Below are 16,296 nucleotides of genomic sequence, written 5' to 3'. Positions count from 1 at the left end.
CCAAATCAATGCTGCCTGAGTGATGTCAGCCTTCACCACATGGAACACAGACAAGCCATCCTAGCTGAGACCTGCCCAGACAACGATGGACTCACAAATACATAATTACTAAGACCCTGAGTTTTGGGATGGTTGATTACACAGCAATAGATTACTGAAACATCCACATACTAACCAAATGTTCTTTGGCCAAATGGTTTGTTTCTTAAGTTGTTGTCCTTACTCAGCTTTTTATTTTACGACCAAAAGCAAAATGCTTGGTCAAATATATGACCAAGCAGATAGAAGAACTGATTCTGGCAGGTGAACACATAATGCAATATATAGATGACGTATTATAGAATTGTACACTTGAAATCTGTGTTTTTTTGACCATTGTCACCCCAGTATATGTCAATAATAATAAAAAAAGCAAAATGGGGTTAGTCAATCTATTATTAAACATTAGAAAAGACAAGGTCATGTAAAGGGAAGTCAAAGTTGGGTCTACTTGAGAATAACAGTAGTGGTCTTTTGGGAATCAGGAGACAGATGTTCCTTGGCTTACTGAGGCGTTCCACGGATGGTAACCAGAGCCCCTGGGAGCAGTTTTTGAGAGACGAAAATGTACCAAAGGAATCTAGGCCTTTTTGCAGGTGATACAGGTTGAAATTTCCAAGAAGCAGATGCTGACACAGACTTAGGAGTCCAAAAGTTGTATTAGGAAGAAACACTTGGAAAAGGGGGAGAAAGCAGGAGTGGGCAGGGAGAGCTGTCAGACTAGGATGCAGACCGGACAAAGTCTCTGCAGCCCAGTGGGGTGTTACAGAGCAAAAATAGCTCATTAGAGGCCACGGTCCACGGGAATGGCTAGGCCCCTGTACCCCAGCACCTCGCTCAGTCTCTGGCCAGGGGCTGGGGAAGAGGGGGGCAGCCAAAGGCTGTCAGCTAACCAGGCTTCTTGGGGCTAAGTAGCCAATTCACTTTTGAAGGGATATGTCTGAAGCAGCATATCTCTGTATCTGCCAAAGGGGCCTCAGTATATTTTACGTAGGTTCTTAAATGATAACTGCATCGGTCCTTAGGTTGTTGTATGGATTGAGTTAATATATTTAAGAGTGGTTATTATGAGAGTTGAATTCAAGAAAATTATGTCCCCCACCCTTCTCTATCTTTGCCTTATGAGTTAGTTATTTCCCTCTGGAAAACCCCTAAGCCATTGTTTTTGTTTATCAGTTTACTACCACCAAGTAAAAATAGGTTTACATTTTTTCTCTTCCTAGGCTGAGCTCCCCCAGGGGCAGAAGTATGTCTTATTTACTTTTGTACCTACCCAACACTTGGTCTCTGAAAGAAAATAAATCCTCAGTCATTAAGTGAATGAATGAGTAAAGTTGTCTCTTGCTTCTAATAGTGATGCTTTTTATCCATTCAGTTTGAACTGGATCCACTGTTTGTTTTGTGTAAAGTGGGGTTTTTTAAAAATAAATTTATTGGGGTGACAGTGGTTAGTAAAATTACATAGGTTTCAATCATGTAAAATGTTCTGAAAGCTGCACTTGTTTATACACTCATTCCAACAGGTTAGTTAACTCACCTTCCTAAAAGATGACCAAATGAAAAGTGATTGAGAGTGAGAAATGGTGGGGCTGAGGGGGGGCATTGGAGGGGGCTGCAAGAAGGAGGGGACTGAAGGCTCTAAGAAGAAAAAGAATAAATTTAAGGTGAAGAGAGAGAGAAAAATAAAAGCTGTCAGATAGAAGAGGCTAGTGAAAGAAAAAGCAGGACAGGAAGAAAAAAGAATGAAGAGACAGAAAGAGGGGGTGGGGAGTCAGGCTTTGCTGACCTGCCTAAGGAAATATCCGTCAGAAGTCTGACAGCTGTTACCATAATAGGAACTGGCATCTAAAGAGAGGGCAAGTCTAGTATAATTAGTTAAATGGCATTCTCTATGTCCAATGGGGGTAGAGGAGGTAAAGAAAATAGGATTGCTGACCCACCTCCTTTCATAGGCTAAAAGGAAAAACAGATTTATAAAGCTTAGCCAGGCATTAAAGAGACAGGAGGTGTTTCTTTTCCAAATTGAGTTCACAAGACTCCTATGTGTTTCTATTCACCAGTACCTTTTAAAGGAACCTGTACTGCTCTGGTAGGAACAACTGTTATCAAACATCATTCTTTACCTTGAATAGAGCCAAGAATAGGTTTACTCATCTCCTCCTGTCTGTCTGCGAGCCAGCCTCATATCAGGAGTTCTCATATCATGATGCCGCAGGAAGCCAGCACCATCCTCGATCACTGGTTGTAGCACTAAGACTGTGATTCTGGGTTCTTAATCCAACTCGGGCACTAAATTGGATGAATGACTTTGGGCAAATCATTTCACCAGTTCCATCCTTTTTGCACTAAAATTCAGTGATATTATAGTGTTACAAAAAAAAAAAAAAGTCTGGAGAATGTTCTCTTTAGGAAACCAAGGTCTGACAGTCAAATTTGAACCTTACCATGTTATAAAAAGACAAATTAAAATTACTTATTTATTTTTTCCATCTCATGCTCCCACCCCTAATGTACTTCCTCTGCTACGAATCCTCCTTTATATTATCTTGTTGGTAGAAATTATTAGGGTTGAATTACATTTTTTCCTTTCTGTTTATAACAACAGATCTCAAGGACCATAAAAATTAATTCACCTTGGTTCTGCAGATTAACTGATGTCAACTCACCTGGCCTGGGGTTCAGGAAAGACTGATAAACAGTTTCCAAACTTTAAACAGAACAAAACAAAAAAGCCACAAAAACCTGATGATGGAATGTTCTAGGGAAAGAGAAAACCCGGACAATGACTGCACATAGTGGGCAAATCCCCTACCTTTTGAGAACACAAACTCCATTTCCACAGGGAAACTATGTTCACTAGAAGTTGTTTTAGGACAAGGCTGAATAAATTAAATATTTCAACACCATATGTTCAGCTTTTGGCAGGAGATGTAGGTGGGAAAGGAATCTCAATGTTAGGGAATGCCCATATCACACCCCAGCTGCTATTTAGTCATGAAATAAGGAGAAACACACAAATATTTGGTTAAAACACCTTTAATGAAAAGGAAAGACACTAACATCTCCCTTGACTGCTCTTCACATTTTACTATGTTAGGAAGCTCTGGAGCCTACACCTTCGGAGAAGAAGCCGTCATTCATATCAGTCAATAGCAGAACCAACACTCTCTCCTCCTCAGAACTCCTCTTCCAAATGATACTATGTTAAGAGTAAATACTACATCTCATTACAAGACGGAGAAGCAGGGAGGACACCATCTGGAGCTCATCTCTCAAAGTCTGGGACTCTAAGAACCAGACAGTAGCAAAGACATAAGCCCCAGTCCATGGACAGGCAAGACGGGGAGGAATTGGGACTTGAGAGAGGAAGATGAGGAAAATACAAGGGGCCAGGGAACAAAGGAGGGAGTTATCTAAAACTAGAAGCACACTAGTGCTAGGAAATCCCCTATGATCTGTGGTGCACTGCTGCACACCATTAGTCCAAAAGAATATTCATGAGATCCATCCAATCAAGAATTCAAGGTCCATTCCCTTACCTCATGTCCCTTTCTGAATCACACAGGTTCCCAGTATAAATCCCTATACTTTAGTAACATTCCTCAACTCTCCACCATTATTTCAACTGCCTTCTCCAACAGTGTTTGTTAAAGATAGGAATTAACTTCACATTTCCCACGGGAGATCTCTTGGCAAGTCATCTGCTTGTTTCCTAACTTTGAGAGGCAATGATGAGGGAATGTGAGAAGCTGGAGATGTCTTGGCATACAGACCAGCCAACACCTTTGCCTTGATGTGACTATCAAGGAGTTGACTGGGAAGAGTGTCCTATGCCCTACATTTCTCCCTACCTCCTAGGGCCGAGCCACAGATACAGATATTGCTGCAGCTTCATTGATGGCACCTTGTGGAGCAAGGGGGAAGAGAAGGAATGTACAGTTTGCTATTTCTCTTCTATGATGGGCTTCTCAGGCAATGCTGTGGATGCAGGAGGCTGAAAGAAGAAGAGGGAGTCTCTTTCCTCCTTGGCCTCTCTGGATCCCATGGCTACAGGCACCTTTCTAGCCACAGTTTCTGGGCCAAACAGCACTGGTGGTGCCAGGCCTGAAGTGGTAGTGGAGGTGGAGCTGGACCCCCCGGACTTGGTAGGTAGGCCACTTGACGGGAAAGATGTGTACTACTTCCAGAGAGACAGGGGAACCACCCTCACAAGCTGGGAGGAATGTCTTGGGGCAAGAAGTCCTGCAGATTGACCTGGTCACCAGAGAGGAGTGGCACTAGGCCCTCCAGGGACAGCTGCCTGCCCAAAGGGCTGCAATTCCAAATGTGGGTGCTCAGGTACATCTGTCAAAAGGAAAGGGAGAAGAAGGGAGAAGAGGGGAAAATGGTCACCCCAGGGAAGCTGGAGAAGGTTTCACTTGGGAATGTGAAAGCTATAGAGAATCCATTTCCCTGTGAATGAAGAGGGAAGAAAAATTCCTCAGGGGGCCATCCCCCTGTGAGCATAACAATTTCAAAGCTCAGGGACAAGAGAAAAGCCACTAGGGACATATCATGTAAGAACTCAGAGAAAAAGACAAATGGGTGCTCATAAATCATGGAGGTCCTTCTACAGAGCTCTTGATTTCTGCAACCTGGATCAAAGGGCAGCAGGTACAGAAAAACAGGCTCATGGAATTGTAGGGTCATCTTTTCGGGGAAAGGGGGAGAGCCCTGGGGAAGTGATGGAGGGTGAACAGCCTGGGACCAAGGGAAGAGCAGCAATATTCTGAGGGCCGTGGGGGGCAAAGGGCTGTACCTGGTGGTGAGCCAGCAGCATATGCTTCTTGAGGGTAGCCCGCTCGAGAAAACCCTGCCTGCAGAAAACACAAGTGAGGAGCGGTCCCTCCTTGGGGTGGATCTTCTGATGTTCTTCCAGAGCTGCCTGGGTGGGATAGGTCTGGCCACATACTTCACAGGCCTTTCTGCTACTGCCCTCTCCTGGCTCCTTTCTCATTGCTTCCTGCATGCTCAGCTCCTCCACCAAGGTGGTGCTGCTGCCTTCCCCTTCGAGGGCAAATGCTGACGTTGGGCTTGAGCTCCTCTGTGGTTTGCCCCCCTCTTCTGTGCCTCCTGCAACATCAGCGCCTCCCTGCTCCATTGGCTGTGTTTGATTCAGGCTGTCAGGTGGTGGTGGTGGTGGTGGTGGCGGCGGTGGCGGTGGCAAAGGAGGTGGTTGAATCGCTTTCTCATTACTGTCCATCTCCTTCCCAGCTGTGGCTGCTGCCACCACGGTCCCCACTTCCTCCTCTGCCCCAGATGCTTCTTCTGAATCACCTCGCACTGATATTGCCTTCTCACCTCCACTCTCTGAACCTCTTCCTGCCAGAGAATCTTCATCGGTGACATCTTCGTCTTCTTCCTCATCCTCTTCCTCCTCTTCAGACAATTCCTCTTCTGGGGATGGCTGGGATGGCTGCTGAGGGAAACTCCCTGCCGCAGAGCCTGTAGACTGCTCAGAGCCATTCTCCTGGGCAGCTCCCCCGCCTTCGGGGAGTGTGGTACTACCGTTGGGGATTTGGCCCCCCAGGTGCATCCGAACGTGCTGCTGCAGAGTAACAGCATTGGTGAACTTCTTCTGGCAGATGGGGCAGGAGTTCTGGGCCCGGGCAGCTGGGCTGGCCTTGTGGCCCACAAAATGTGCACGCAGATTGCCTCGCGTGGAGAAGGCTCTGCCACACACTTTGCATTTGAAGGGCCGCTCACCTCCATGTTGGCCATAATGCAGGCGCAGTGCTCGAGGACAGCTTAGCACCCGGAGACAGATGACACACTGGTTAGGTCCGGATGAGGCTGAGGATGAAGCTGCCGGGGCAGAGGTGGTGGGGGCTCCTGAGGCAGTAGAGGCCACTGCCACAGCTCCCTGTCGGTCAATCTTTTCTACCAGTTGCTGTAGCTTCGATGTCTCAGAGGGTGAGGTCCCCAAGGGCTCTAGCACATAGGGGAAGGGGAAGCTGCCAGTGGACTTAAAGTGGTTGGTAAGCAGTGCCCAGCTGGGTAGTGAAGTCACCAGCTTACTTAGCTGCATGCGGGTTGCTGTGCCACTTTCTGCCACCCCGGAGATGGCGGAGGCCTCAGTCCCTGGAGGGGTATTTTCATCAGCTTTACTCTTTGGCTCTACTGCTTTCATGAGCACGAACTTATTGAAAGCAGGGAGCGCAGGAGCCGTGGCTGTGCCTGCACCAGTGGAGAGTAGTGTCAGGCTTTCTGTGGCACTGAGTGCTGTGGTGGAGGCCACCAGAGGCTTGCGTTCCACACCTCCACCTGGCATGGCTGCCTCCTCCTCAGCTTTCTCTGGTGGCACAGACATACCATAAGGCAGGCCGCTGCTGGTGATGACGTAGTCTAGGTGCTCTGGCACCGGGTGAGGATTCATCTGCACGTGTGGGTACTTCTCACGATGCCGGTGGAAATGCACTTTGAGGTTGCCGCGGGTGGTAAAGCGGTTGCCACAGACATTACATTTATAGGGCCTCTCACCTGTGTGTGAACGCAGGTGGATCTGCAGGGCACTGTCACTGCCAAATACTTTGGCACAGAAGCGGCATTTGTGTCGTCCACCGGGTTTCTCCAAGGGACCCATCACTTCCCCATAGCCCAGCTCACCACTTCCGTTCTTTGGCTTCAGGAGCCCTGGGGAGGCAGCGGCCTCGAGGCCTCGGGCTGCCCCAAGACACTGTGCTGCCAGTAGTCCCGTGGTGCCTGGGAATGCCAGATGAGGCGAGGCAATCAGCTGATCTGTGCTGCCTGGCAGGGCTGGGGAGGGGGCAGGCGTGGGCTTGTGGCTTCGCCCAACCCCTCCAGGAGAAAAAGGGTGCTGTGACCCCAGTGGATGGTAAAGGTGGAAGAAAGCCTGCTTGGGTGTTTCTGCCCCCGAGGAGGAGGAGGTGGAGGAGGAAGGTGCCAGTGTCTTGCCAGTTTGGACAGGCTTGATGGGGCTGAAGAGGGGAAGCAGAGGCTTGGTGGAGGAGGCAGTCCCTGTCCCAGGTACCTCTGACGGACTGGCAGGGGCGCCCCCTGTCTGGCCTAAGGATCCAAGCAGCAGTACCTGGCGGCAGATTTGCTCCGTCATCTGCATCTGATGGATTTGCCGCTGCTGCAGCACCCGGAGCTCTTCCAAGATCAGAGGGATGTTCAAGTGGCCGCTGCCTACACCTGGGGGCGCCGGTGGCGGTGGAGGAGGAGGGGGTGCAGGGGTGGATTCTGGAGGTAAGGGGGTTGCTCCCAGCTTGGGACTGGCCAAGATCAGGCCCCCACCTCCCCCTGCTGCTGTACCTGTGGCAGCGACCAGAAAATGCCCCGCAGACTCCTCTCCTCTCCGCTCTGGGCCCCAGGTGGGATCTGTGGGCACCGAGGACCCAGCATCTGGGGGGTTGCTGTGCTCTGCGTCCATGACCTGGGGACTGTTGTGGCCCTCAGGCCGGGGTTCAGAAGAGGTCGAAGAGTTGTTGGGGTTCTCCTGGCCCCCAATTATCACCATTACAGGGGGGTCAGTAGAGCATGCATTCTGGTGGGCGAGGAATTCAGCTGGGTCAGTGAATTGTGCGCAGCACTTGGCACAGACTTGGGGGTGGTCCTCCTGGCTAGCATCACCTGGGGAGAAGACAAGGAGAGAGCGTGGGTGGCGCGGTTGGAATGGGTATACGGAGGCTCTAATTAACAATGAGCCCAGTAACCGCTAGTTGGGGGTGGGGAGATGAGCTCACCATCAGGCCAAGCGGAAGGCTAGAGCTCAGTCCTGACCTTCCTTGATACGAGAAACCCAGCATGGGGGGAGGGAGCACGCGCAAGCTACTGCCTTCCTCTGCTCTCCCCCGCCCAAACCCGGGCCACAGGCAGGCGCAAGGAAGAGAGCCTATGCAGAGAACCGTGCATTTGATCCCCTTCACCGAAAGTCCTTCCTCCCCTCCCCCTGCGCGTCCCTTCGGGCCCCCACCCCTGCCCGGGCTGGGCCCTACCGCACCTCCAAGCTCCGCCGGCTCCCCGCAGGGACCCCCGAGAAGAGAGCTTCTCAAGGCTTCGTGCGCCATGGTCGTGGGGAGGTGGAGGGCTGGGTGGAGTGGGAGACAATGGGTTTGGGGATTGGGGGAGGCGGCGGTGGCCGCCGGGGATGCGGCAGCGTCGTACCCAGCGGCCCAGACTGCAGAGATGGAGATCGGTAGAGGCAGCGGGGGCAGGGAGCCGCGGAGGAGGGGGAGGGGATCGAGGAGGCACAGAGGAGGGAGGAGCCAGAGCGAGAAAGCAGGGAGAGGGGAGATGGGGGAGGAGCAGCTGGGGAGGGGAGTTTGTGCGAAGGAGCTGCTGGGGAGGGAGGCGGGAGCTGGAAGAGGAGGGAGCCGGGAGGGGCGGGGGATGTTTGGGGGTGGGAACCCAGTGCCTAGGAGGGTTTACCGAGGCTCTGTGACAGGTGCTGTGGGGGTGTGGTGGGGGTCCACCTTTCCTTGCTCTCTGCCAGCTCCCCCTATCTCCAGATGTCTTTGCCCAGGCCTGCCCAGCCAGGAAGCTCAAGGGGGCAAAGTGGGAAACACAACCCTGCTCAGCAGAGCAGAGCGACAGGCTTCTCCTATTTTTCTTTGGATAAAGGATCCGCTGAGCCTGTACAACATGGACTCTAGAGAGGGTGGTCTGATCTCAGAGGAGAGAGCCAGAAGGAAAGCCCAGAACATCCACCCCTCATTAACACCCCAAAACACCCCAAGTTTTGTCCTGTCTTCTTCACCTCCGTTCCCTCCCTAACCTAACACAGACCGCCCCCTCTATCCCCTAAAGAAGTTTCTTAGGGTGGGAGGCTGCAGGTAGAATTTCCAAGGAAGTCATTTATGGACTCCACTCTGCAAGTCCCTTTACTCGGGGCCCCTCCTCCTCCAGAATAATAGCTGAATGCAAGTTACTCCGCAGATCACCCACCCCACACATAACTTATTGAGTTCATGCTTATTTAAGGAGCCATCTTCTATTTAGAACCCACTTCTCCACCCTTCTTCCTTCATTGTCTTTCTCTTATGGACACACACTGTCACTATTAAGGACAGTTGGGTTTGGGGAGATGCTAGCCTCCAGAGGCCCACCTAACTCTAACCTTGGGGGAGGGGAGATCCTCCTGAAACAATGGGGGAAATGCAGCAGGAGCTTCCAGGCAGCCTGTGTGTACAGCTCCTTTCAGCTCCAACCTGGTTTGAATGCCTAGACATGACTTAAAACCTGCTGACAGCCACCTCCTATTGAGGCCACCTCCTATTCAGAGACCAGGTACTCTGCATTTCTGTTCTACCTTGAAATGAATCTTAATGGTTTTCCCACTTCATAAAAATACTTTCTTTTACTTACAGGAGGTAACCACAAGTCCTTAGTTTGGTGGTTTTCCTGGGCACCAGTAAACCCATGTTGTTCTAATCTCAGTTCTATTCTTGCCTGGCTGGTAAGCTGAGGCATGGTGATCAGTCAGAGCACACTATGCCACCATTGACCTCTTTGTAAAATGGTAATATTGTAGCTGTGCTATCTTCCCCAGAGAAATATTATAGGGACAAAAACTTGAAAAACTCTTCACAATAGTAGTATGTACATATGGGACTTTAAATTTTGGGGGGAGTCCCAAATATAATGGATTAGCGAATTTACATTGTCAGTGGCAAGACCATCAAAATAAATTGAAATACACATATACTAAAATTAGATGTTTGTCATGTTGCTTATTAATCTTACTAATTTCTGAGGTAAGATGTTGGCAAGGGTAGGGAGTCTTTTTCGGAGGGAGCTGAAACAACCCATTATTAGGAACATCCACTTCACTTTTCAACATAAATTTTGCTATCTTTTTAAATTAAAAACATTTTACTTAATTATTCTTTGAAACTTCAGTAATCATAAGGATCTTAACATTGTGAATGATGACTCTGAAACAGATGAGCTCCAGGCCTGACTCTTACAGTGAGGTCGCGGAGGACCTATTGTAATTATGGCAAGTCACAGGTTAATGCAATGTTGTTTATTTTTACACATAAGGAAATATAAGCGTGGAGAAGTTAAGTGACTTTCCCAAGTCCACACAGTAATTGAGTGAAGGAAGTATTCAGAATTTTGACTCCGGTCCAGTGCTTTGTGAAGCACATCAACACTGTGACTTCCTAATGCTAGAGAAAGGGCCCTGTGTGATTCCTACCTGTCATTTGCTCTCTGGCCTGAGTAAGGGCGAGGGAATCAGATGGAAGCTTTCTACCGAGCATTTGTTAATTAGCATTGAACATTTGATATCAAGTTGCTGTTTTGTCAAGTCTTCCGACAAGAAAAGAAATCCTTTTCTTTTCATCTTCTCATGGGAAACACTGTCCCCTTTCTTGCTCTTTAATGAAACTTGCTTTCTGATGCGTAATTTGATCTAAGCTCTTCTTTAAGGTAAATTTTAGTCCCTGGTGAAAGGTGACGGATCAACAGCCACCTGTAAGAGGAACCCTCTATTTCTCAGCACTTTGCACTCACTGCCTATCCTGAAAAGGGGGGCAGGATTCTTAGGCAGACACGAATGAAGTCAAAAACACTGGAATAAACTAAGCTGGTAATGGTGTCCCTAGATAGCAGATAAGGTGAGGTAAACTATCCTGGGTCACATGCAAAATCTGGGATGGATGTAGGACTAAGACCTGGACATGCTTGTTTAAATTTATAAAGCGCTGAAATGACAAAGGAAAAGGAAACCAGGTGGATCTTGAAAACCTAGTGGCCTACCAAACTGCTGCTTTAGGTTAGGGAGAGAATGACTGGGGAGAACAAACAGGAAAATAGGTGGATAGTGCCCAGCAGGGTGGTCTAGTCAGACAGCAGTTCTCAAACTTTGCTGCCCATTACAATTACCGGGAAAGCTTTTACAAATACCGATGGCCAGGCCACACCCCAGACCAATTAATTCAGAATCCTAGAGGGTGAGAGCCAGACATCAGTATGTAAAGCTCCTCAGAAGATTCCACTGTCCAGCCAAGGATGAGAACCATAGTATCTATCAGAGTACAGCTCTTCCCATCAAACCTTCCACCCTGCTCCTCACAAATCTTATCTATGCTTAACCCAGCCAAAATTAGGGCACAGGCAAAATGAGCTGCTCACTGCTAAGTCCTCCTGTCAGCCTCCCTCTCTACTCTGTCTGCAGCCACACTTTAGCTCTCTTGTATCCTGCTTCCATGAACAGAATTTGATGATTTACACCTGTCTGTGAGTATAAGGGGCTGTATTGCGTTTCCCAATGTGCATCTTGAGCCACATTTCTAATTGTGTGATGAAAAGCTTTGTTCTACACGGAGTTCAAACATTTTCCAGCCGTTAGAGAAACAAAACACATATGTAAACACCTGCCTAAACTTACTGTTAATGTTGGACCAACACTAATTGGTAGTGTCCATAATTATGAATTGATTTTGTAACTGCTGTTATAGACTACTTCTAAGGCATAATATCCCATATTCTCTTCCACTCCTCTCCTAAATACACATACATAGTCCTTTGCCACCCATGGCCTGTGCAATACAGTAGACAAACAGACACAATGATTTGTACATCCAGTGCTAAGTAAGAAAAATATATTTGTTTCCAATATAGGAATATCTACGATCAAACATTAAAAAGTTTGTTTGTTTGTTTTAATGGACATTTTTCTGACATCAAAGGATTCAGAACTTAACATGGAATTCATACTATTTTGGAGCTGGAAGGGACTTTAGAGATCTGACCCTTTCATTGAGCGAGCACAGTGACTGAGAGTGCCAGCTCTGAATCAAAAAGACCTGAGTTAAAGTCCCAGTTCTAGCACTTTATCTTTGTGACCTTGGGAAAGTTTCTTAATCTATCTCAGGCTTGGATTTCTCGTCTTTAAAATGGAGAAATGGCCATAAAAAAGAATGAATTCTAACACATGCTACAACATGGATGAAACTTGAAAACATTATGCTAAGTGAAATAAGCCAGACACAAAAGGACAAATTATTATATGCTTCCATTATTTGAGGTACCTAGAATTGATAAATTCATAGAAAATGGTGGTTGCCACGGGGTGGGGGGAGAAGAATGGGGTGTTATTGTTTAATGGGTATAGAGTTTCAGTTTTGCAAGATAAAAGAGTTCTGGATATGGATGGTGATGATGGTTGCGCAGCATTGTAAATATACTTAAGGCACTGAATTTTACACTTCAAAGTAGTTATAATGGTAATTTTTATGTATACTTTACCACAATAAAAAGTTTTTTAAAAAATGGAATGGAGGTAATAATAGGGATTTGGGAGGAATAAACAAGAGGCAATACATACAAGGCCTAACATAATACCTGACGAATAGTAAATACTCCACAAATATTAGCAATGAGTATAATTATTTAAAGGAAAGGCCAAGGCTGAAGCCCTGGAAGAAGAAAGGACTTGCCCAAGGTCACATAGCTTCAACATCCAAGCTAGACTGAAAATCAGGTTTTTTGCTTCCTTTTTCGGTGCTCTGTCTACTATGCCTGAGTTACTTCTATCCACTCAGAGGTGTTTTCTTTTTGACTCAGGGTTACCTAGGGCTGAAAGGCTCAGGGCTTAATAGCCTGAGAGATGATGCTTTCTACTTCCATATATAAAGAGAGTGGAGCCCTTAAAACTGTGTGCCTTCTTTCCCCTTTTGCAGCTCTTGATGTCTGCCAGCTTCCATTTCTCTCTCTAGATCTGTTTGGCTGTTGTCCTGGTTTCTCCTTCTCACTAAATATCTGGGTTTCTGATCGTTTCCTTTATTTCCCAGATGTACTAGTTTACATTTTCCCTATTCACATCCCTTATGTTCTCTAATCCAGATTTCTAGACTCTGTAGGGGAGAGGGATTTTTTTTCTCTCCAGAGTTGTTAAGTAAATAGACTATTTCCTTCTCATCACTTATGTGCAATAATTAGTCTGTTAGGTTTCGGTGTTCTGGTCAAAGAAGCTGAGCAAAAACAGGGCTGGAAAACAGGTTTTACAGACTGTTTCTTGATGACATCTTAGGTCACTGCAGAGATGAGGCTTTTAAAATGTGCAACAAAGGCTCAGTTCAGCATTTGCTTGTCATATAGAGTCAACATTGCTTAAAAGGAGGCAAAGACTGCTAAAAATCTTAGTGGCACTCTAGCCTACTGAAAAAAATGTCTGCTGGTGCTCATGATGATACCCAAAGTTTTACAGGTACACCAAAGGGCACACATAAGAGCCCCCAAATAAGAGCCTTCCCTACCTAATTTGGGGGCATGAAGAAAAAGAAAATGTCTCCAAGGTAGAAGGAAAAGTCAGCAGCCTGAAGATCACATAAGCAAATAGAAACCCTATCTATGGAAAAGGAGGGAATGAGAAATTTATGTCTTATAAGAGCAGGAAGGAATTTCAGATTTCATCAATTATACCTACCACATCTTACAGATGAGACCCAGTTACACTCCAGATCCTGTAAGTAACCTAGGACTTTCGCGTTCAGAATTCTGATCAGAAAACCCTTAAGCTTTATGAGGCTGATCTTAAGAGATTACTACTACTGCTTTTTTGCTTCTTACGCATTTATGTTTCTGACTTTCATGGCTGACTTTCTGACTTTCATGGCTCAAAGGCAATATTTCAACTGAAAGTTGTTGTTGACATTGGGTTCAAGCCTACACTGTTTCTACGGGAAGGTCTTGGAGCAGCATCTCCATGCCCCTCCGTCTCCATAGCCCCAAGTGGAAGCTACAGCTCAAGGGGTTTAGAATCCAGTCGGGGCAGTTACGAAAGATTCCTCACAGATTTTCCTCAGCTGTGGTATGGAGAATGGGTGAGCAGACTTGAGTGAGGAGAGAGGATGCTCTTGGGATGGGGGGATTCGGCATTGTTCCACAATCAAATCAGCGGGGGAGCAGGACTGCAAGGCAACTCGGAGGGTCTGCGGGAAGTCTCCTGTAGAGCAGGAGGAGGAGACATCCGGGCTGCAGAGGCATTAAGAAGGGCTAATGTGTCCCAGTAGGGAAGGATGCCACCACCTTGAGCCTCTAAATATGGGCACAGTGGGATCCCAGCAAAGCAGTGACTTGAGGAGGATGTGTTCTACCCAAAGCACAGTATGTCTCTTAAGGTTGTTCCATGGCAGATGGAGTACTACGGGGATCTCAAGTCACTTTTTAACAACAGGTAGAAAAACAAATCCATGATTTAGATTTGGTCACTGTGAATACATTTTCCTACAGCTTTTCATGCCACACGTCTCAACTTCAGCATAAAGAAATGCTGAAGTTCTCCAAGAGATTCCTGAGTTTTGGCCATATTTTAGCACTTGTAGGAAGTGTCACTGTTGCAGAGTAAAACAGTAAATCAACTAAAGTTGCACCATTAAGCAAGTGGTAGAGCCAGGATTTGAACCCTTAAAATCTGGCTTCAGAACTCTGTGCTTAATCTGAACCCTACACTACATTGTTGGGTGAATCAACTGTTTGCTGAATAACTATTAGTTCCTTCCTGAGCCAGGACTCCAGACTGTTCATGTCACACGTGAACATGTGTAGCCATACCACTGACCAGTATGTCCAAAACTTGCTTCCTAAATTTTACCTGGATGTTTGCAAAGATACAGATTTGCAGACTCTAGCACAGATCTACCCACAATCAAGCGAGTTTGGAAAACCCTAATGTGGTGGAGTGAGTACCACCACCATCAGGAAACAGGTTTTTGTCCTGACTATGTTTCTGTTTCTGAGATTTTGGGCTATGTCACTTCTCAATACCCTCGTTGCTCTACCATCTGCCTCTTTCTGGAATGTTAAAAGAATACATGAAATCTCCTCCCCCCTCCCCGGCTCCCCTTCCCCCCAATAAAGAAAATCTGTTACATAAAACAGATGATAGTAGCTTCATAAAATGGCATACATGGATGTTAACTCATACGTTTTTCTTATCTTGGCCTTCCTTGAAGCCCAAATCTAAGCCCCTCATCCAGACCTGTCCTCCGGCCTCTACCCCAGGTGACACGGATACACATCTCAAACCAGGCGCATCTGACCGACATTAGCTCTCTCCCTCTGGGAGCTCTGATCTGCTCTCAGCTCAGCCCAACAATGAGAAACTTTTTTCTCTTCTCCCTCAAGGGAACCTTCACGTTTATCCGATTCATTCTCTTGCAACCCAACTCTTCAGAAAGGAAAGGGGGGAAAATCCCACCCCTGAGAGACGGTCTTCAGGTCTGAGGACGTTACTTAGCAACGGCACAAAGACCAGAGAGAAAAGGGGGACCTGGGGAGAAAACTCTTGGGTGGGGAGACAGAGCCAGTTTGAAAACTCCATTTCATCCAGAGAAAAACAACAAGGAAAACACAAACAGAATGAATCCTGAGAAAAGCCAAGAGGGGCTTCTCCCCAGCAAAGGTCATCTCCTTACTCCCTGCATCTCAACTCCTTCAAACCCCCGGTGACCATGTTCTCCCCCTGCTTTCGCCCATGGCCCGGGTGCCCTCCCCTTGCCCTGGCTTGACCCACACAGACTTGGACTCAGGGCTCCCCCACCCCTCCCCAAGCACCCACCGTTCTCAGACGCGCTGGGACCTTCGCAGTCCGAGATTAACTGTTGGGGTTTCCGCTGCTTTCGCCGAGACATTCCCGTGTAGAGAGAGGTGGGAGAGGGAGGGGCAACGCTCACTTAGTCTTAACTGGGGTGACCTGGTCTGGTCTCCCCCTTGGATCTGAAGCCAACTGATGCCTCTCCCCCAGTGCAAATCACTGTGAAGCAGAGGTGGTCTCTCTTCCCAGAGACAGACAGACAGACAGACTTGCGCGCCCTCTCTCTCTCTCTCTCTGATTCTCCGTCCCTGACTCTCTCTCTCTCTCTCTCTCTCTCTTTCTCTCTCTCTCTCAATCTCTGCAAGTCTTTAAAGGGGAGACGCCCCCTTTTTTTTCTTCAGCTTCTTCCCTACGCTTCTGCAGCTCCCATTGTAAAAGCAAAAATCCTAATCTTTCCGCACACTCTTTTCTTTTGTACTGCAGAGGAAAGGATTTAACCCTCTCCTCCCTGCCAGCGCGTGGGGCCTCTCCCCGTGCTGTCTGTTCAGAAAATGTCCCTCACTTGAGTTTTGAACTCTTCTTCTAAGATCTTCACAGTGCTTTTTGATTCTTTCACGATTCTATGTCACCTTGTTTCATAATGTGACTGCTTCTGGGGTGTAAGCTGAAATGAGAACTTTCTGGTATATCTTGATAATGAGGCCAAGAAGGCA

At 47.4% G+C, this 16,296-nt stretch overlaps 1 protein-coding gene across 2 annotated transcripts; it reads right to left on the bottom strand.

The window, feature by feature from the left end:
• Positions 1 to 3,067: 3,067 nt before the first annotated feature.
• On the bottom strand, positions 3,068 to 15,926 carry SALL2 (spalt like transcription factor 2). 2 transcript variants are annotated; one of them, XM_081050247.1, is made up of 2 exons: positions 15,608 to 15,926; positions 3,068 to 7,671 (listed from the first exon to the last, which is right to left on the bottom strand). In XM_081050247.1, the coding sequence occupies exons 1-2, from the start codon at positions 15,678 to 15,680 to the stop codon at positions 4,709 to 4,711; spliced, it is 3,036 nt and encodes a 1,011-aa protein (XP_080906373.1). In that variant the 5' UTR covers positions 15,681 to 15,926; the 3' UTR covers positions 3,068 to 4,708. The 2 variants fall into 2 exon arrangements, with proteins under 2 accessions (XP_080906373.1, XP_080906374.1); XM_081050248.1 differs by lacking the exon at positions 15,608 to 15,926 and adding an exon at positions 8,042 to 8,286.
• Between the last annotated feature and the right edge of the window lie 370 nt (positions 15,927 to 16,296).

Source organism: Rhinolophus hipposideros, assembly GCF_964194185.1.
Source record: "Rhinolophus hipposideros genome assembly, chromosome: 5".
NCBI lineage: Eukaryota > Metazoa > Chordata > Mammalia > Chiroptera > Rhinolophidae > Rhinolophus > Rhinolophus hipposideros.
Note: the sequence above shows the minus strand (reverse complement) of the source record. Positions and strands in the feature narration are given on the sequence as shown.